General features: G+C 40.0%; 1 protein-coding gene across 2 annotated transcripts in view; it reads left to right on the top strand.

Moving 5' to 3' along the window:
- Positions 1 to 22,173, top strand: part of XRCC4 (X-ray repair cross complementing 4) — a 169,433-nt gene that overhangs the window by 114,268 nt on the left and 32,992 nt on the right. Inside the window, exon 7 of one of the 2 annotated variants that reach the window (XM_061478722.1) lies at positions 13,259 to 13,558. The exons of the other annotated variant lie outside the window; for it this stretch is intronic. Within the exon in view, the coding sequence (XP_061334706.1) occupies positions 13,259 to 13,277 (19 nt within the window). The 3' untranslated portion in view covers positions 13,278 to 13,558. Of the gene's footprint in view, positions 1 to 13,258; positions 13,559 to 22,173 lie in introns of those variants that run through there. 2 annotated transcript variants of the gene reach the window in all.

Raw genomic sequence — 22,173 nt, 5'->3', positions numbered from 1 at the left:
GAAAGATCTTTTCTTGGATGGAAGCAAAACTTTGTATGCTTTTCTTTTACCTAGCATGAAGTTTTGTTCTCCAGCATGAAAGAATAATGGTGTAATTACTGATCTCTCTTCCTGTGGTCACACAAACCCTTAGGACTTTCATCAGAAGATAACTTCATCAGAAGGAGTCTTCAAAACCTTAAAGTGAACCCAAAAGTCAGTGTCAATAGCCTAATTTCATCCTGATTTGGAATTTAGCCTATGATATCTGTTCACATGTATAGAAACAAGAGAAGATAGGAAGCCACTGAGTCCTGTAGCTCTCTGAAAGACTGCAAGAATCTAGGGATGGTGTGAGATGGGAACAGTGGGTCTTGTGTATAGACATGTAGCAGAGGTCATCATGTCTCTGGAGATAGCTCTTCTGAGAAACCCTATCTTCTCAGGAAGCTATTGTTGATTCCCTTCTAAGGGTAAAGTTTTCATGGCAGAATATTCAAGCGTAGGCTGCACTCTTGGTGTAAATGGGAAGTTTCAGTGACATTAAGAACGGTATGCTGGAATGGGATACTTCAAGCTGATGCGTGGCGAAGAAATCAGCACCCGTGTGATGTCCACTGAAGGCACCTGTTTGAACTGTACTGGGCATAAATATTTGCATTGCCTCTTCATGCTAGTGAAAGCGTAATGATACAACAAGAAATGCTCAGAAATGCTGATGAAAGGCAAACAATACTTGCAGTGCAGCTATCGGGAAGGACTAAATTCTCAAATATGGATTATCTTTGAATTTGTACTTGCTGATAATCCACTATAATTCTCAATTTAATTTAATTTAATTTAATGTGCTCTTTTAAGAGCACAGTGAGTGATCTGTTGTTTTTAGAGGAGTTAGGTGGGGGTCTTAATGAATTGAAAATGTGTATCTCTGGAGAGAAAACCTTTCATCTTCATTCCTTCAGGTTCCCATGTCTTCCTAGGGAGAATGGTCACCCACAGAAATGACCAGAATAAAGTGCTGAAAGTTGCTTAACAGGGGGAGAAACCGTGTATCACTAATCTGTCAGCTTGCCTGAGGTGATCTGTCATTTTGAGCTGTAGCTGTTGAAGCTCAAGACAGGTGGTGAGTGAAAATTGGCAGGTGAAATTACCCAGCATAAAAGGTGCTTGCCAGAAGCTGCAAACTGAGATTTTGGAGAACACAACCAACTGTTCCGGCATCTATCTCCCTGTAATTACCCGTGGCAGGAAGGTGTCTAGTCATACATGACTGGCGAGTTTAGAAACCTCTTCCTTCACCTGCCTAAGGAAGTGGCAGAATACAAAGTCTGAATTTCAGCAGAATGAATACAGTGAGGTCAGGGCAGCTGCGGAGCACTCGTAATCCTTCAGAAAAAGGCCACTCTGTACTCTCAGTGTGGAACGTTTCCTGTCCTCAGACATGCATTTTATCTCCTTTCTCTCTCTGGCTTTTGCAACTGGACAGCTTAATCACTCTAGTATTAACAGTTCCTGTGTTCCAGGGTTTGCTATAAGCTTGATTACGCAGACAAGTTATGCAAAATGAGCTATTCATTTAATAAGTGAATTTAAAGAGCAATGGCATTGCACAAGGCCCTCCACAACTATCCTTTTTTTGTGCTCCAGCTTTCCCCAGCTCCAGATGAGACAAAGCTGGACCCTAGGGAAGCAGTCTTGTAGCACAGAAGCCTCCGCCTCAGGAATTGTTCTCCTGTTGCTCTTCCTGGGATTTTCAAAAATAGAAAAGTTCTGATCTGTTTCAAGACCTTTGAAAAAAAAATTTATCAAATAGATGTTGTGCTGCATAAGCTTGCTGATAGTATTAATTTCTGGGAGGTATTTCAGTCATTAAAAACATGTCTCTGGAGTTGAGAAACCTAGCGTTTTGCTTGTTTGAAGCCAAATTAACTGAATTAATCTGATCTAAATTTGCTTTATTTTAGTGCCTGGGTGATGTTGCTGAAATTATCTGTCTTGTGTGTACCCTAGTGCTATGTCTGGCATCCAGGTATCTGATCTGTACTTGTTAATTCTGCAGCTTATCTCGCAAGATCGTAGCACCAGCCACAAGTAAGTAGTGTTATAGGGCAGGGATATGTAGTGCTGCTCAATCTATACACAGTGTTTAAAATTACGGTGGAAAACATGAAGAGTTCATATGAGAACTGCAGGCTTCTGAAGCACAAGAAACTGTACCATATGTGAGGCTGGCAGAGAGTGTTTTTTTTGGGGGGAATATAGTCCTTGGGGGACAGTTTATCAAAGGCACAAAGCAAGACAAACTGAGAAAAGTAAAGAGACAGAGCTGCCTTTGTCCTGACAGGTTTGGGATACAATGACCTTATGTTGTTGCTTCCTGTTACAGCTGTTGCAAGTGTTCCTGCCCCATCTCTTCTGGTTAAGCACTTCTGCTGAGCCTGATTACTGCTCTTTCATCTCACTACCCCTCCCTTCAGCAGGTGTGAAAGCTGGGAGATGAGGAGCAAGGGAAAATAAGAAAGACTCAGTGCTGGCACACTTGTGATTTCCCATCAATTGCTTGTTTTCTACACGTTTGTTTCACTGATACGCCGAAATTCTGGTCAGATCCTGTAAAGCGTGAGCTTCATCAGCCACTTAAGGCTTTTCTAATGGTGTGGGTTCCTACGGATGCAGGCTGATGTTTAACAGGATACTTGCAATGATATGCTGTTCTCAGTCATCATCTAAGAGAAGAAATAAAACTATAACTTCTGCAGTGCAGTAAACATCTTGAATAAAGAATTACAGTGAAAAGTACCATTGTAGGTACTTCACTTCTTTTGGCCTTGTCTTGGACAGAATAACTGGAAAGTCTTACATCCTCCGAGGAAATGTGCTTGTGGTTCTTTTCGGCAAGTACATATGCATTCTTTAATGATATCTGTTATTAGAAATAGGCAAAATAGAGAAAAATTAGAGGGAAAAAATCAGAATACATTATATATTATACACAGATCATCTGGAACATCTTTGCTCTCTCCAGCAGGAGTTAGAAATTTTCTTCCAAAATTATTTTGCTGTTTGAAGAATTCTTTTTATTCTTTTTCCTAAAAACCTTGAAAAGCTGCTTGTTCCCATTCTGCCTGCAGGCAAATTATAAAACTTACTGCTGTAGATAGAAAGAGGACCTGATACTTTCATACTTCATGGCTTTGAAAGGGCACACTTTAGTAAGCAGGTTGGATGAGAGGGAGTAAGGAAGCAAAGGACAAAAGGATAAGGGGCATTTCCATCTTTTTTTCTTCCAGATTTTAGACTTTAAGACAAAAATCTGAGATTACTGAGGTCTGCGGGGCAGTAAGAAATCATTTTTTACTTAGGCACTAAATGCAAGAGGACCACTGGAAATATAGGTCCTGCCAAACTGCTTTTGACAGCAAGGAATGCAAATACCCAGAAGCCGTAATCCAAGTCTCCCATAGAATCATAGAATAGTTAGGGTTGGAAAAGAACCTTCAGATCATGTAGTTCGAACACCCCTGCCATTGGCAGGGACACCTCACACTAAGCCATATCACCCAAGGCTCTGTCCAACCCAGCCTTGAACACCACCAGGGATGGAGCATTTACAACTTCCCTGGGCAACCCATTCCAGTGCCTCACCACCCTCACAGTAAAGAATTTCTCCCTTACATACGATCTAAACTTCCCCTGTTCAAGTTTGAACCCATTACCCCTTGTCCTCTCACTACAGTCCCTAATGAAGAGTCCCTCTCCAGCATCCCTGTGGCCCCCTTCAGATACTGGAAGGCTGCTATGAGGTCTCCATGCAGCTTTCTCTTCTCCAAGCTGAACAGCCCCAACTTTCTCAGCCTATCTTCATTTGAGAGGTGCTCCAGTCCCCTGATCATCCTCATGGCCCTCCTCTGGACTTGTTCCAACAGTTCCATGTCCTTTTTATGTTGAGGACACCAGAACTGCACACAATACTCCAGGTGAGGTCTCACAAGAGCAGAGTAGAGGGGCAGGATCACCTCCTTCGACCTGCTGGTCATGCTCCTTTTGATGCAGCCCAGGATACAGTTGGCTTTCTGGGCTGAGAGCGGACACTGAAGGCAGCTCATGTTCATTTTCTCATCCACCAACACCCCCAGGTCCTTCTCAGTAGGGCTCCTCTGAATCACTTCTCTGCCCAACCTGTAGCTGTGCCTGGGATTGCCCTGACACAGGTGTAGAGCCTTGCACTTGTCATGGTTAAACTTCATAAGATTGGCATCTGCCCACCTCACAAGCTTGTCAAGGTCCCTCTGGATGGCATTCCTTCCCTCCAGGGTATCAACCGAACCACACAGCTTGGTGTCATCAGCAGACTTGATCCCACTGTCCATGTCACCAACAAAGATGTTGAACAAGACCGGTCCCAACACCAATCCCTGAGGGACACCACTCGTTCCTGGTCTCCAGCCGGACATTGAGCCATTGACCACAACTCTTTGTGTGCCGCCATCCAGCCAGTTCTTTATCCACCGAGTGGTCCATCCATCAAATTGATGTCTCTCCAATTTAGAGACAAGGATGTCCTGTGGGACAGTGTCGAACGCTTTACACAAGTCTAGGTAGATGACATCAACTGCTCTACCCCGTCCATCAGTTTCGTAGCCCCATCATAGAAGGCCACCAAATTGGTCACGTAGGATTTCCCCTTAGTGAAGCCATGCTGGCTGTCACCAAGCACCTTGTTGATTTTCATGTGCCTTAGCATGCCTTCCAGGAGAATCTGCTCCAAGATTTTGGCAGGCACAGAGGTGAGACTGACTGGTCTGTAATTCCCCGGGTCATCCATTTTCCCCTTCTTGAAAATGGGGGTTATATTTCCCTTTTTCCAGTCATTGGGAACTTCACCCGACTGCCATGATTTCTCAAATACGATGTCCAGCGGCTTCGCAACTTCATTCGCCAGCTCCTTCAGGACCCGCAGATGGATCTCATCAGGTCCCATTGACTTGTGCACATTCAGATTTTTAAGATGGTCTCGAACCAGATCCTCTCCTACAGTGGGCCCAAGGTCTTCATTCTCACAGGCCCTTCGTCTGCCTTCCAAGACTTGGGTGATGTGGTCAGAGCCTTTGCCAGTGAAGACTGTGGAAAGTTGTTTTGTTTTAGCCTTTTTGATCTATTGGCTTGAATATTAAAGCTAATTGAAGTTAGAAAGTCAAATTTACAAATGCTGTAAATTCACTGGAATTAGAAATTTCAGCTTTGGAGGAAAGAGCAAGTAATGACAGCCACAAAACTTAAGTGAGCTGAGTGGTGCTCTGTAATCCTGTTCCTCTGAGAGCTGGCTGCTGATTGTTTTCTTGTCTGAAGTGCGCTAGTAAGCTATAAAACCAATCAAATGAAAGCCCTTAAGATCTAGTGGGCAATAATGGAAACAACAGGTACAGTTTTCTTTCCACACAACTAACATAACATTTCTTTGATTAGACAGCTGAAAGTCCAAGTAAATAAAGGTAGAAGATCATCACTTGCTCTTTGAGAGCAATTAATAGTCCTTTGGTAACAGACTATTTCCTTTTTTCCGGCTTTTGCATTGTCCTTCCTTTCCTTTTGCTGGTTAAGCAGTCTCAATAGAGCTTCATCTAAAATTTGTGGGCAGTAGAAATTCTTATGGGTTTTATCTTTTCCAGGTGGTTAGGTTTTCGGGGGTTTGTCTTTTTGGGAGACAAAGGCTACCTTTCTAAAAAGAAAAAATATAAAAGGTTTTCTCAATTACTTTTTTCTTTCTTCTGCAACTAACACAGTGACTCTTGTATATCCTGGATGGAAAAATCTCGTAATTTCATTTTGTTCGGTTACACACATTTATTTAATCTACTTCAAGTGTCAGAAAGTTCCTCTGTATCTTACTGGGTTAAGAAAGAGGGGATGAGAGAGAGGGAAGAGAAAATTACAACTGGTTAAGTTTCTGAGACCAGAAAATATTCTGGAAAGTATATTTTTTTTCACTTTCCTAATGAATGATTTTTTTTTTCTTTTTCTTAAAACCATGCTCCATACCTTACATCAAAGAATTTTATTGTTACAGGTACCATAAAATTAGATATATTTTATTCTGCCTATTACTGATCATGGTACTACTTTAGCAACAAAACCAATACTTAGCAATCATGTATAATTGAATTTTTAAGTTTTACTCTGCAGCTGTGCATTTGTTTGTTTCTTTACTGTCTTATCTTATTGACACATTTAGATACCCATTCTGGGACTTTTATTCCCTTGAAAATTTTTGTGGAAATTTTTTTCAGTGTTTCAAATAACTTGAAAACTGAGAAGTTGAAATCTTTGTTCCTGGCAAAGGTATATTTGCATACAGTTTAGAGTGACTTGTTTGATTTAGTCCTAGCATAAGGTCTGTTTTCCTCTCATGGTAATGATACGGAGTTTAAAGCTTTTAATTTATTTCATTGTTTTCCTGGCAACTTTTTTAGACATATAGTGTCAATCTGTAATTTCATATTGGTTGCATTTATAATTGGCAAAGTCTTTATTTTGTATATGCCCTCAAAAGGAAAACCATCGAGCAGCCATACACTAAAGTCCTGTTCAGGTTTGTGTATATGTTTTAACAATGTTGGAAGTGAGGCCTCAGAACAGCCTGTTGATTGTTAAGAAGGAACTGCAAGTAAACAAAATTTTGTAGGAGCAAATTAAGCTAGCATGTGTTCTTGCCAAAATCCAGAAATCATTCACAGCAGACAAGCCCTTGGGCTTCAACAGGTCATTCTGTAATAATGCTCCATTTCTGTAGTCTTATTCTTGTGCACATATGAATTTATGATCTTTTTTTAATGCTGTGTTCTATGGGTAGAATAAAGTATCCCCACCCTTCTGCAGCTCTTACCTTACTTGGAAATATTAATCACAGAAGCAATCTTAATTAATGATCCACACTGAAATTACAAAGCTTTACACCCAACACTTGATGTGACCTGTTGAAATCAGCGCAAGGATACAGCTGATGATTCTTGCTGAATTGTAGAATGCTCTGAGGTGTGAGGTTATAGAATCACAGCATCACAGACTGATTTGGGTTGGAAGGAACCTTAAAGCTCATCCAGTTCCAACCCCCTGCCATGGGCAGGGACACCTTCCACTAGACCAGGTTGCTCCAAGCCCTGTCCAACCTGGCCTTGAGCGCTGCCAGGGATGAGGCAGCCACAGCTTCTCTGGGCAACCTGTGCCAGGACCTCACCACCCTCACATGGAAGAACTTCTGCCTAAGAGCACATCTCAGTCTCCCCTCTGTCAGGTTAAAGCCATTCCCCTTGTCCTGTCCCTACAGGCCCTTGTCCAAAGCCCCTCTTTAGGGACTATTTTAAAGTTGCACCAGACTCTTATAATCTGGTACTTCCAGACCCAGGATGAAATGTAATCCACACCTGGTTCAAAGGCTATAATCAGGCTTCTGGTACTTCCTGACCACTGGTTTTGCCTGTAGATTGCCAAGTAGTCTGTGTCACACAAGAGCATCCACATGGTTGCTCCTTCTTTGCTCATTTAACCTTTTTTTTCCATTTGTGTGGCTCTTTTGTATTTATGGAAGAGTTGTAATGTTCCATGAATTTATTACTATCAGATGACTAATGTTACAGCACTGCTGAGACCAGATCACCCACTTTGAGGGTAAGATAGAAGGTGGCTCTCAAATCCCCCTGTGCCAGCATGACAGCTATTTGAGTCATGGTCTGACTCATTGTTCACCCCCTCAGAAACCCCAGACCTACAGCACAGGACATACAGAATCCATCATTTGTTTCTTTTTCTTTTTTTTTGTTTTTTTTTTTTTTTTCCCTAATTACTTATCAGGCATAAAATTACTGGTCCCATAAAATTAATAATTATAAACAGATTTGTTGCTTTCTTCCTTTAGCCCGTACAGAAAGTCCCTTCTGCTACCCCCCCTCACCTTCTGTCAGCACTTAAAAACAACACTGAATCTTTCTGTTTTAAGAGTTTATATGCAGTGACTCTCTGTCTACTACTTCTGCTATGGGAGAACACAAGCTTTTGCTGATAGCCTTTATCGACTACTAAAAACCTTTCCAAGCAGCTTGCTGGGGGCTTTTTCTTTCTTTTTTCTTTTTTCTTTTTATTTTTATTTTTTTAGTGTGCATTGGTTTTGCTGTTTCCTGGATTAAGTTTTAGCCAGCAGCTTTTAACCAAAGCTACGTTTCCCACATGCTGTATTTCATCAACTTACTGCAGTGACACTGATTTTGTCCAGTGTTTTTAGTATTTCTTCTGTGAAACAAGGCTCAATTCTTGTCTCTGTTGCTGACAGGTAACATCTGATACCTTTAGGGAATAAAATGGTTCTCTTAATCAAGTTGAAGGAACATTTTTTAACGCTACCACAAAAGCTGGGTTTTTAAAAGGACTGAATGCTTTAGGGAAATGCTGTAGCTGAAGCCATATGTTTGAATACCTGATGATATTAGGTTACTGCTAGATGTTATAAATAGCATTTGTTTTACTGTCCCAAGGTGTTAGGCCAGCAGTGACTGGATTTCAGTTTCGGTGAGAAAAATGACTGTATTATTTGACTTGTAATAACTGGATGATCTTTACGGTCCATTCCAACCCAAACCATTCTGTGATTCTATTTTTTTTTTTTTTTTTGACAAAATCAGTACTTATGAAATAGCTTGCCTCCAGAGGATCTGTGTGGAAGGGAAGGCAGAATTATGTGTAACAAGTTGCATCTCAGTCTTTAAGCTCCTGATGGAGCAGAGAGCTAGCAAGCTTTCCTTTCTGCCTCTACACCCAATCACCAGCTGAAACACTGGACCCTGTCCATCCAACTCTCCCAAGCTTATATCTGTTTTATTTTTTTACATTGGAGCTCTAGCTTGCAGAGATAGTTCTTGAAAAATCAGTTACAAATTTTTAAAATTCAAATAATGAGTGAGGAAATCGAAGAGTTTTGATAAGGAATATCAAGATAAAAGCACCTGGAGGTGCTGTTTAATTCACATTTCTGAATTTAGACAAACTGTGTCATTATGATTCAGGTTTCACACTGTTCAGGAAGGACACCTATTGTAAAGATAAGGACTTTTTTGTGTTCATGTTTCAGAATTTTGTGATACAAATGCAGTACCCTGAGAAACAACATATCTTAGCAGATATGCACAAGACATGTGCTTAACCTGAGGTAGTCCCATTCTTTATGGTGTATCAGTAGAGTCTCCGCAGTATCTCTGTAGAGGTTATTAGTATTTTTCCCTTAATTCCTGCCTAGGTCATTCCTCAAAGCTATGTTCCATATTCAAAACTTAAGGAGAACCTGCTTTACTAGTCCATAAAAAAAGGGTAAAATACACCCAAGATTTTGTGTTGGGTTTTTTTGTAAGTAAGAAGACTGAGAAGAACATGTAATATCTTCATGGCTAAAGCCTGAACCCATTGAATTCACATTGTCTGAAAGTCTGCAGTGAAGTTAAGAGAACAACACACAAAATCTGAAAAGTAATTTTTTTATGACCTGTATTTTTTTATGCCATATTTCGCATACTTCCCAAGATATGCAGAGTTCTATTTTAGTAGGAAGGGGGAATGGGAGAACAAAAGCCAAATGAAATAGAATAAAATTTACTTATCAAGAAATCAGTAGGACTTAGTGAGACCAATCTAAGAATATCAAAAAATTTAAAACACTTTTACTAATCTGGTGGACTTTTTAGAGGATATGCTTTCTGCACATTCACTGTGTTAATAACTAACAAGGCTGTCTATAACACTAAAATTACAGCATGCACTCAAACTGCAGAATGTAGTTGCGTATGTATTCAGTGCAGTTGACCTCTAAATGTTTAGTTTGTTTGAACTGCTTTGACAAAATAAATTAAATAAGAAAGGATGGAAAGTGTAGATTAAAGTTAAGTTATATTCAGGGTTAAATTTCTTCTGCAGACTGGTCTGACACATTCAATGCTACTTTGTCCTCTGCTGAGGTTGTCAAGAAGTGTGTGAAACAGCAGTTGCAAGGGTGACCATGTTATACATAGGACATTTTGATTTAAAAACACATACAAAAAAAAAAGGGGGGGGGGGGCAGGGGCTAAATCCTTGTTTTATTTCTGCTTCCTCATTTGATCTGATACCTTAGCTTATGTAAATCAGTGAAGTTGAGGAGTATGTTAATTTCTGTCAGCTGAATCATCTGACCTAAGTCTCCCAAATGGGCTTTAAAAAAGCAACTAGAACTATGAGGCAAGCAGGCAACATTTTCCAGGCCATTTTAATTTTAACAGTTCCAGTGCTACTCATGGCAAATGGAGATATAAGTTCTTCACAACAGTATGCAACTGGTACCTTATTAATTTTCTGCTGCCAGGCTCATTATCACAGTAGACATGAGCATTTGTTCTCTCTCTTTCCTGCTGGACTATTTTATTTCTTTATTGCCCTACAAAGCACTATTAATATTTCATTTCTTTACTCTGTGACTCCCTTGAAAAAAAGATGGAGTCAATATCTGATGTAACTTGGTCTGTTACTGCTGTTTTTCTCTCAGTGAAACAGCTCACATATGCAGACTGAATTTCAGGGCAGTGCACAGATCTCACAGGTTATCCCCATCTTTAATGAAAAGGGAAAATGCAACTTAAATTCCAAGTATGCAGTAAGGTGGGTTTTTGGAAGCTTTGTGTCAGCTAGTACATAAAGTTTGACCAGAAATTTTTCTGGTTTATCATAAAAGTTCAAATACAGTGAAATGAGAAGCATTCAGTATTATATGGGATTAAAGTGGGAATAAAGCAGTCCAGATATACTGTATAATCTTCATTGGTTTAAGGTGATGTCACTTACTGTCTGCAGATATTTTTGAGCATCATTTTCATCCATCCAACACCAAAATATATGTTTCAGTATGTATAAAGACTGCCCATGTCCAAGATCATAAAAATATGATTTAATAAGAAATTGCCAGGTTTTTTTTCCTTCTTTGGTTTCTGTTCCTGTTGTGCTTTAAATTTACATTTTTGTAGAGTAGAAATTTTTGACCATACTTTCTAGGGTCATTAAGCTTGTGTTTAGCACAGCTACCTTTGGGATTGAAATGAGTGACAGCTCATAAAATTCAGTCATTGGAGACCTCTGTATATGATTGACATGAAAAGCATTGAATTGCTTGATTTTAAGAGTTTGTAGAGGCTGAAGGCATAAGGCATGACTTTTTTAAACTGTCTTTTCTGATATTCTGTGCAAAATACTCATGTATTTTGTTTTTGTTTTGCGGCAGAATCATCTGCAGCCCTTAAAATAACTAATGTAAATGTTAAAAGGGATATAGGCTGTAGCATATTTCTGGGGGTAATGGGGAATTAAAAAAAGAAAAAAAAAACTAATAAAAGAAAATCCCTTGTGGAAGGTGCTTTTCTTATGATTGTGAAATGGATAATTGTTTCATTGTCTGAATGGTACAACTTCTTTTTCTTTTTGTGATTTGCTTGCTTGTTTTTCCTACAAGCTGTTAAGCATAGAGAAACTTTGTTCACCTTCTATCCTCTGTAGGACACAGTGAGTCATTAGGTTAAACATGTATTTTATACAATGTGAGTACTTCACTCACTTGTTTGGCATGTGTTTAACACCTGCTTGCACGTTGTGTAGGTAGCTCTGGCACTCTTGAGTGGCACAATGTTGGTTTATCAGATGGAAGAAAGATGGTGTTTGTATGGGAAGGTCTCAGTTGCCCCTGAGCATGCACCATATCCATGGTTATGATGACCACATATTCTTCATCTGGTGAGGTGGTTCATTGTTCTAGTCTCATCTCCATTTAAAATGTGTTTTCTGTCTGCCATTAGTTTCTGAAACAGTGCAGGGAAGATGCTAATAAGAATCTCTGAAATAAAGAATCATGGCCAGGTACATAAAACCTTTAACATATGTAGACAAACATAAAGTAGAAAGTTTGTTGTCCACTGTAATGTCAACAGAAGCAATTCTTATTACAGGGTATCATGACTGAGATCTTCTGGACCTTCTGAAACCTTCTGAAAGCCTCATCCCACTGAGGATCTCAGTGGGAGATGAGAGGATTTTTATTGTTCTTGTGTGGTTGGTTAAAGTGGGTACATGGTAGGTGCTAAGCATTTTGAAATAAAACCCATGTATTTTCTCACCTACCCATCTGAAATAGGTGCTGCAAGAGACCTTGAAGCTGGCTGTTCATAAAGTCTCTGTAGTATAATTCTGTGAGAAAATCCCACTGCACTCTGTATGGGTAAATGTGATGGCTTCGAAAGTGTAGTGTTGATTTAAAAGAGTATAAAAGAAGTTGAGTGAGTAACATGTCTATATTAAAGAGTGAATGGGAGACTTAGTGGGAAACAAAACCAATAGCCATTTATCCTTTACTCTTAAAAATGCAGAGCTGAGATTTCTGAAGCAGGCTGATACATTTTGAACTGACATTGAATTTGCCTCTCTTAGTTCATAAATCCATTTTTACCGCTAGGGAAGATTCTGCAAAACCAGCATAAATATCAGACTGCTTTTGTATTCACTGTGCAGCACCCTCTAAACACCCTGTCTACATTCTTCAGTCTAAACTGGTCTCCTGGGTTACTTTTTTTTTTAACAGTCTCCTCACACTTCAATGGGACTCCTTGCTATAGTAGGCATATCACCTGGGAGTAAACCTTTGCAAGATTCAACCTTGAATTAAGATACAGAGGAGTATAGAGTACAACACAGGAAAGAGTAGATGAGAAAAATTTTATTGTCCTTTTGAAACTTCATAATTTTAACTCAATTTACATTTATGTGTTAAATAGTCACATAAAGGATGAATTTCCTTTAATACAGTAAAGACTGTTTTGGATCTTGATGGGTTTTTACTTCATGTAATGCAGAAAATGACACCTTTTGGAATTTGTATTTTACAGCCTGTCATACTGGGTCTCTTTGCAGAAAGCTACTGTATTAGTTCAGTGGAGATTTCTCAACTGTTCAAATTCCTGAAATAAAAAATCCACCATCTGCTACCTTAATATTCATATTACTTTCCCAATAATTGTAAACAAATTTGGAAATATCTTCTTACTGGTTTTCTGCTTATCAGAAAACAAAATATAAGAAAATATATAATTCCTTTATGCTACAAACTCCTATTTTGTGTGTTGCTATGCAGTAGCAGTGCTATGATAAATTTCTGTAGGAACATGGAGTACACTGTAGAAAATAATAATAACTTCTGTAACTACCACATATTCATTTTCCTCCTTAGTGAAGTCTTTCCATGTTGACCACAAAAATATGGCAACTAAAGCTGCTGTATTTGCTGTGAAAAATAAACAAATGAAAACAAGTACACAGAGCCAAAGATGAGAGAAGAATTAAAGTTTCAGTTAAGTCTTCAAAAAACAGGTGAATTCGTCTCAGAAGTGCTATTGTGTTACAGTTCAGAGAAATTAGATGCTGGACTTTATTGTGAGACAGAGAAATTTTATGTGTAAACAAAGCAAAACTTCAAACCATGGTGAACTTAATGCCCAAGGATAAAAATGGTGAGAAAAGAAGCACAATGTCATTTCTAGGTAACAGAATTGTACCACTGGAGGACTATAAAAAAGAGCCACTTTAGAAAAATGACTTTATTGTTTTAATCTGGTTTAATGTAAATCAATTGTCAGTTTGTGAATCAACAAGAAAATTATGGCAATGCCTCAAAGGGGTTTTGTTGGTGTGGGATGCGCAGCTGAGCTGATGCAATTACATGTCTATTGCAAACTATGTACAAGAAAAGAGAAATCTGCCTTGAGATATATACTCACCCACCTTCTTTTATTCCATGCAATTTTGCATTTTCACAATCAGGCATCTGAGTATCGTTGCAGACAAGTATGGAAAAATCAACTCATTATTGCATCCTAATGAACTGTAGCTTCATAAAAAGTGTGTCAATTCAAGGCATTCATCTATCAAATCTATACCACTTTGTTTTCTTTCAGGTATTCGAAAAGGAAAAAGTGAATTTGATCTGTCTAGTCGTTTGCTTAGAATGGTTATGTAGCAAAAACTAGTTGTGTCACTTAGCTGAAAAAAAGTTGTTGATGAGAAGTCTACAGGTTGCTTTATACACCAAAAGCCGTATTGCTTTGAAATTTGGAATCACCGACAAGCCCAAAAACAAGCAAACAATTTTGCAGAATTTACTTCATCAGGACAATCTGGTTTATATGCAAAGGTGAAACTCTATTTGTTCTTCACATGAGAGCATAAAAACCAGCATTTTCAAAATTGCCATCAGTTGTCAGGCGTGATTGCACTCTGGTATCTATTATTTTCATCTGGCTGTAGAATGACAAGAAATTAGAGGCAGCTTTTGAATAGTAATGGCTAAGTCATATAGTAGAGTAAGACTTTTGGTTACAATGCAGGCTACTACATATAAATGTCTTGCCTTTTTGCAGTTGTGTTGGATATTCCTGCTACTGTTTTGTCACTTTCAGGGTTAGCATGCATAGATGTTGCTATGTCTAACCACTACGCTGTACTTTACTTTGATTGACCTAAATAATGTTCTACATCATATAAGCCCATCATTATTAAACTTGCTTTTTCCCGCCACCGAATCCCATATGTACAGTCTGTTGAAGAGAATGGTGGAAGGACACCAGTGTAAGATAAATCAGTGACTTGATTCAGGGTGGAATTAAGATGTTGGTCCTTCCTATTTGCATGCAAATTACTCAGCCATGCAAGCCATAACATTAATGAAATACGTGACTGTGACTAATAATGTCACTCCAATTGATTGTGCTTTCCTTTGTCTCCAGTCTCTGATTTTATACTCTGTCAAGCAAAAGAGCCAGCCACAGTAGTCTTATTCTGCTGTGACTGTGCTTTGCTATGGCAGCTAATGCAGTGTCAGAGATTATACCTTCCTACATGATCATGGTTCAAATGTAAGCCAACCAACCATGTGCATGTATCAAAACCTATCCTATTTTCTATTGCTTCATGAGCACAGAAAATAATGGGATATATTTTTCATTGCTTTCTGACTCCAGTAGCTTGTCATTTTGACATCATCTGAGAAAGATACTGATACAATCACATCTGGTATGAAGTATGTGCAATTCAAAAGAGACAAAATCATCAAGTAAAGGTGTATCGAAATATTCCATTTTCAAATGTTACCTATATGTTAATACCTTTGCTCCCATGATCTGACTGATTTTAATTTTATTTTTTTTTTTGGGGGGGGGAGAAATATTATATCTGTTTCAATTTTAAAGTAATCAATAGATGATTATTTTTCAGCCTTACCATCAGTATCTTTTGTTTGACATGCACTTAAATTCTTTAGCCCTGGCTCTAAATTCTCCATTAGTTGCTTCTCTTTTATCCTAGGCAGCGTTTGCACTGCCCTGCTTGGTTTGAAGCATCTAATGGAGTGGTACAAATAAACTAAAACTATCATAGTTGCAGGTCTCCCCTACTGAAGTGTCATTGAAAAGTCTTTTGTAATACAGCAGAGAGAAATCTTTAGATACTTTAGAGGCACAGCCCATGAGCAGAAATGGGTTTTTGTAAAACTTGTGTGGACTTTGCAAAGATGCCAACATAGGATGGTTACATTATTCTGGAATTGTGTTAGGAGATCAGTATGGAACACTGTTCTGACTACAACTGCAAGGAAATTTGTTATTAATAATGAAAAAAATTGATTTATGTGATGACAATGGTTTCAAACGGTAGCTCTCAGGCAACACTATAGCAATAAAATCTGCAGTGTTTGATGATAAAGTCCAGTATTGATTCAGGCTGATAAAATATTTTTCAACATCTTTTGAGAAGTCTTACTGCATAGATGCAATAAATAAAAGTTTTGGCATTTCTAACATGCTGAGGGTCCCAATTAAATTTTTTTTTTTTTGGTTATAGAAACTCTATTTTCTGTCTTGTTTGCTGTTTGACAATGTATGTGAACAGAGAACTGCACATAGAAGTAGAGACGTATAGTTTTGAGGCTCAGGCTACTGAATAGGTGTCATTGTATCCACATCTCTTGAGAAAAAAAAGCTGCAAAAACTTCTTGGAGCAATTTTTTGGTGTGCAGCCTCCTACTGACAGCTGCAGTCTTCTGGCTTTTTTATCCCTTCGTCTTGCTGTGTGCTTTTCCTATCAACTACCCCATAAATATTTTCCTGTAACTGGAACAGAGGATGCGCCTGATGTGCCTTGCTGAGGGCCTCAGCAGGAATGAGACACGTCGTTTTAATCTGCTCTAAGAAAGAAGCGGCAATGTTAATGTAGCTGGGGATGGGGCTGAATATTGATCATTTTCCTTAATTTAAGAATTTCAAAGTCCCTTTTGTTCTATTTCAGTCATAAGCTTGATGTTTCATAACCAATTCATATTTATTCATGATAGTGCCAAAGTTTGTCCTTTATCATCAAAAACTTGTATTTTCATGATCCACAGTATAGAGTGCCTAGAAAGTTTAAACTACAAAGACATCTCAATTCTGCTCATCCCTGGGCATTTCTCATTATGAGATATATCACTAGTATGTAAAAAGCGCTTCAGATTTCCAGATTTGGCTTAAATTATCTGTCAGTTCACAAGGATAGATGAAACTCATTGTGGTAGGCATTAATGAATGGGATGGTGCTTCTCAGACCAGGACAAATCTCCTTTCCTGATAAGTTTATCCTGATAGATGCATAAGGAGGGACAAAGGGCATGCATATTCCATGTCTGCACTGCTTGTTTGCCATTTAAAATATTTATTCAGGATATAGCAAAATAAATCTAAGTCACAGTTTTCTTGTTTTAAGGAGGGTGGGGAGGATAGTGATACAAAGGATTATAATTTCTCACTTAAAAAAATAAAATAAAATGGGTCTACTGTAAGGAGTGTAAAAGGTGCTGACAGCAGGGTGGTCTGGAACTGTGATTACATGAATTGCAGCATTTGGGATTTGGAAACACAAAAAGTTAGTAAAAAAGACTATGTACTGGTATTTCTAAACTGTATGATCTGATTTGCAGAGATGGATGAAAAAAAATCTCTTTTTTTCTGTAACAGTAAAGATTAACAGAATAATCACAGTTCATCTTCTACAGTACATTGACCACATTGCAAGGTATTGCTGGTATCATCCTAGGGATCCTTAACACTATACTTTGATTCTTGCAAGGAGCACTACTGTAACCTTTAGGTTTTTTAGAGGAAAGCATAAACTTGCCTATGGGTGATGTTTAAGTGGCATTATGGCTTTAAACTTTTCCTGCAATTAAAGCCTAATCAAGAACACTGAAGCACATTATCAATTTCATGCTTCACTGGAGCATTTTTTCAACAGGTCTATTCATCTACTTAAAACTAAGCACATGCTTAAGTGCATTGTTGAATCAGGGCCAGAGTAGTTATGACGAAATAAAAAAAAAAAAACCCACAAAAAATGTCTAACAGATAATATTTCTTGGATTAAAATGTTCATTTCAAGAAGAGAAAGAGCTTAAATATCAATTAGCTTCAGGCACAGGTGAAACAGGCAACTGCTTAGGACATTGCTGTTGAAAGCTATGGATTGCTTGCTTTTCCAAGGACAGAGGAGATGAGATTGATTATTCCAGCAGTGTTTGCAAGCTTGACCAGGCAATTCCCTGCAGATCCTGCTGAACTGAGAGGTCAAGCTACCAGGAGCGGCAGCTACCACTGTCGATGATGAAGCTGCCCAAGACAAAGAGGTCTTTGGTTCCTGACAGCTCTGTCCTGAGGGCTCTCAACAGCCCTGGGTAAACTGAAGGAGCAAAAAAAGCAGCAGACATTATCTACAGCCTGTGCCCACTTCTAGTCCCATACCCAATCTCCCTACAGGCTGTGCTTTTCTCTTTCTTAAGAGAAAACTGAAAACTAAAACATCCATTTAGAACTTCTCCAGATTATTTTTACTTGCATATTATGTTTTGCTAATGCCGCTAAATAACCCCTGACTAAGGTGTCCCTGCCCGTGGCAGAGGGCTTGGAACTAGATGATCTTAAGGTCCTTTCTGTTCTGTTCTGTTCTATGCTATGCTATGCTATGCTATGCTATGCTATGCTATGCCATGTCATGTCATGCCATCCTATCCTATCCTATCCTATCCTATCCTATCCTATCCCATCCCATTCTGGACTTGGAGCAGTTTCATTATTGGTTTTGCTGTTTCGAGTAACAAGGGTTAAAACTGCTGCTGTTATGACTGGTTTGCTGTTACGTACAGGTAGGGACACTGGTAACTGTAGTGTGGCTTAGTGTCGTGGTTTAAAACCAGGCAGAGGGCTCGTTCACTCACTCCCCCCCTTCTTTCCCCCCCCCCTACTCCCAGAGGGACGGAGAGGAGAATCGAAAAGAATGCAACTCCCACGGGTTGAGATAAGAACAGTTTAGTAACTAAGGTATAACACAAATCACTACTGCTACCACCAATAATAACAATGATAAAGGAAATAACAAGGGAAGAGAATACAACACCTCACCACCAGTTGACCAGTTACCGTCCCCGTCCCCCCCCCCCCAGCCCGACCAAGCTCCGACCCATACTTCCTCCAACCCCGCAGTCCCCCAGCCCTTCCGGCTAACTCCCAGTTACATCCTGGGCATGACGTGCTGTGGTATGGAATACCTCTTTGGTCAGTTTGGGTCAGGTGTCCTGTCTCTGCTTCCTCCCGGCTTCCCCTCCTCCCTGGCAGAGCATGAGGCTCACAAAGTCCTTGGCCAAACCAAAACATCATTGTTATCAGCTCTGTTCCCAGGCCGAAAGCCAAAACATAGCACTGCACCAGCTACCAAGGAGGAGAAACATGACTGCTACTGCTGAACCCAGAACACTTAGGCAACTCCATTCAAAGACTTACAGTGTAGGATGTGTTGCTACAGAGCAGAGATCAAGTGTCCAGTAAAGGAGGAGAGCTGTGTGGTCTAAGCCATCCTGTTGAGCTATCAGGCTCCTGTCCAGGCTTGGTACAGCTCCTATGAACTTCAGAGGGTGCCTTGGGCTGAAGGTGAAACTTACTCTTGCTGTAAATTATTCAGCTAAGCTTTTGATGGCAACGGTATTTAAAGTAGAACATTGATCTCGTCAGACCCCTCCGTGCAGTCCTAAAAGGACTGAGATGAGCTCTCAGGCAGAAGTTCCTCCCTGTCAGGGTGGTGAGACCCTAGCACAGGTTGCCCAGAGAAGCTGTGGCTGCCCCATCCCTGGCAGTGCTCAAGGCCAGGTTGGACAAGGCTTGGAGCAACCTGGTCTAGTGGAAGGTGTAACTGCCTGTGGCAAGGGGTTGGAACTGGATGAGCTTTAAGATCCCTTCCAACCCAAACCAGTCTGGGATTCTATGATCAATATGCAAATTAATAGTATTTGAGTGCTGCCAGGTACTTCCTTGAACAAACACTGGCTTAGGAGGAGCTGGGAGTCTCATGTGATTCTTTCTGAAGGTAATGTTGAAAATTGAGCAGTCTAATGGAAGGACAGTCTGGGAAAGGAGGGCTAATCTTAAGAGAATAGGTAATTGCATTTCTCCTTTTCCTTCAAGTTACATGGTATTTTCCTTTTTTGTCCCTGTAGCAAATCTCTACACAGGTTACCAGCACTCCCATAGGAATCCTCTAGCTTTAAAGCTGAGTGGGTGTTAAAGTGCTTTGTAACATCAAGGAGTCTAAGCCAGGAGAGAGAAGAGGCCATTGTGTTGTCAACAATATAGCTGCTATGGTGACTTGCAGAAAAATGGGAGGAGAAGAAAAAAAAACAATCACAAATTTTTTCTTAATATTTAAATCATAACTCTGATTAGTGACTTTGCTTCCTATATTTGTTTAAATAACATGGAAGGTAAATATAATTGTTTTGAAAGTTGCATGCTTTGTCCATGAGGTAAAGATGCTTATATGTAGAATTATCTACTGAAAACAGTTGACCTCATGCTCATGTATCCTAAGCTATTTTGCAGATTGCTAAGAGCTGTCATGCAGAGTGATGTTATGTTGTCAAATGATTTGTTAACTTTTCACTCCTTGGCCCAGGTTTAGCTGTAAAACCACAGTGCTGTTAATTACAAAGAATCTGTGTCTGTGTTTTCTTTACATTGCCTTCTGGGGGGAAAAGTTAAATGTTAGGAAGGGAATTGGGGTTTTCTTTTTTTTTCCCCCCTCTCATATAAAATGTTAGTGACCTGTGGCAATTTCCAAAGTACTTCAGTATGTTCTCTGATGTTTAAATTGAACTTTACATCATTTGTTATAGTGACACCTGCTGCCCTTGTAATGGTTAAGTGTACGTGAGTACATAGAACCCACTTTTCAAAAATTCATAACTAACTCCACTGTAAAGATTTTATTCTGTCCTGAAACTTGGCATACAGGCTTTTTTGACTAGGAACAAATTATTCTTTAAAAAATGTGGTGGGGAGAAGTTGGTCATTCATAAGAGCTTACTGTGTAGTAAAAGCAAACTAGTTTTAATGCCCTATTTATCTGTTTGTGCCTCTGAAACTTGGGACTATGAGCAGAATGAAACACTGCATTTGTTCACCTCTTATGTCTTTAAATCTCAGTTTAAGCTTCTGCTTAGGTCACTGGTGTAAATGGACCTGCTTTTCTTTTCAAAGTTCTGAATATTTCCCTGTCACGGACACCCACCAGACAATTTGATTAAAGATTGCTTATCCATTTTCAAGCAAGAAGCCCAGCTGGTTTTCAGCCAGAGAAGAGGCATTCCTGGACAAAATGTTGGAAAATTCTTTGAAGTCTGTCCCAGTTTAAAGGTATTTTAAACCTGCTGCTTGTGGCAACAGCAACAGTTGCTTTACATTAATGGCAGAGCTGGCTTTTTTAATAAATATTTCCCTCAGTTCAGAAAATAGGAGGTAGATGTTACCTGGGAACATAACTACTGAAAGGTACATTTGGATTATGTAGAATTTTCACTTTTTTTTAATGGCTAGGAGTTTTCCAACATGGTTGCTGAGGATGCTATAATCGCAAATATATCTTTTACAGAAATCCCTTGCAAACCAACTGTAGTGTCATAGAATTATTATAGAAGGATTTGGGTTCGAAGGGACCTTATAGGTCATATGGAAGAACTGCTTAAGAGCTCATCTAAGCCTCCCCTCTGTCAGGTTAAAGCCATTCCCCCTTGTCCTGCCCCTACAGGCCCTTCTCCAAAGCCCCTCTCCAGGTTTCTTGTAGCCCCTTTAGGCACTGGCGGCTGCTCTAAGGTCTCCCCTTAAGGATCCTTCTCTTCCCCAGGCTGAACCAGCCCAGCTCTCTCAGCGTGTCTCCAGAGCAGAGCTGCTCCAGCCCTCACAGCATCTCCGTGGTCTCCTCTGGACTCACTCCAACAGCTCCATGTCCCTCTTGTGTTGTTGCCCCAGAGCTGGATGCAGGACTGCAGGAGGGTGCAGCAGAGGGGGAGAATCCCCTCCCTCTACCTGCTGCTCACACTCTGGGGATGCAGCCCAGCACGCAGGGGAGGTTCTGGGCTCAAGCACACACTGAAGCTGGGTCATGGGGATCTTCTCATCATGCAACAGCCCCAAGAGAGTTGCAGTCATCGGCTCAGTGTCCAACTGGAGACTGGTGACGAGTGGTGCCCCTCAGGGGTCAGTGTTGGGACCGATCCTGTTCAACATCTTTGGTGGTGACATGAACAGTGGGATTGATGCACCCTCAGCGAGTTTGCTGATGACACCAAGCTGTGTGGTGTGGTCGACGCACTGGAGGGCAGGGATGGGATCCAGAGGGACATGGACAGGCTGAAGAGGTGGGACCATGCAAACCTCATGAAGTTCAACAAAGCCAAGTGCAAGGTGCTGCACATGGGTCAGGGCAATCCTGAGCACAGACACAGGTTGCACGGAGAATTGGGAAGCAGCCCTGAGGAGAAGGACTTATAGAATCACAGGACCATGGAATGATTTGGGTTGGAAAGGACCTTAAGATCATCTAGACCTGCAGTCCCAGAAATGCTGACTGTGCTGAACTCTGTAGGGCAAAGATTGTCTTAAACCTGCTTCTTAACCTTCAACATGACTGACATACTGTTAGTGTACGGCTTCATGGTAATTCAGTAACTATCAACAGCACCAGCTTTGATGACTGTTTATCCAGAGTCTAGACATTTTATATGAGTTTACGGCTACCTTC

This window comes from Pezoporus flaviventris, unplaced genomic scaffold, assembly GCF_033815535.1.
Source record: "Pezoporus flaviventris isolate CSIRO_AGI_PZ_B2104156 unplaced genomic scaffold, CSIRO_AGI_Pfla_v1 ptg000131l, whole genome shotgun sequence".
NCBI classification, from domain to species: domain Eukaryota; kingdom Metazoa; phylum Chordata; class Aves; order Psittaciformes; family Psittacidae; genus Pezoporus; species Pezoporus flaviventris.
Note: the sequence above shows the minus strand (reverse complement) of the source record. Positions and strands in the feature narration are given on the sequence as shown.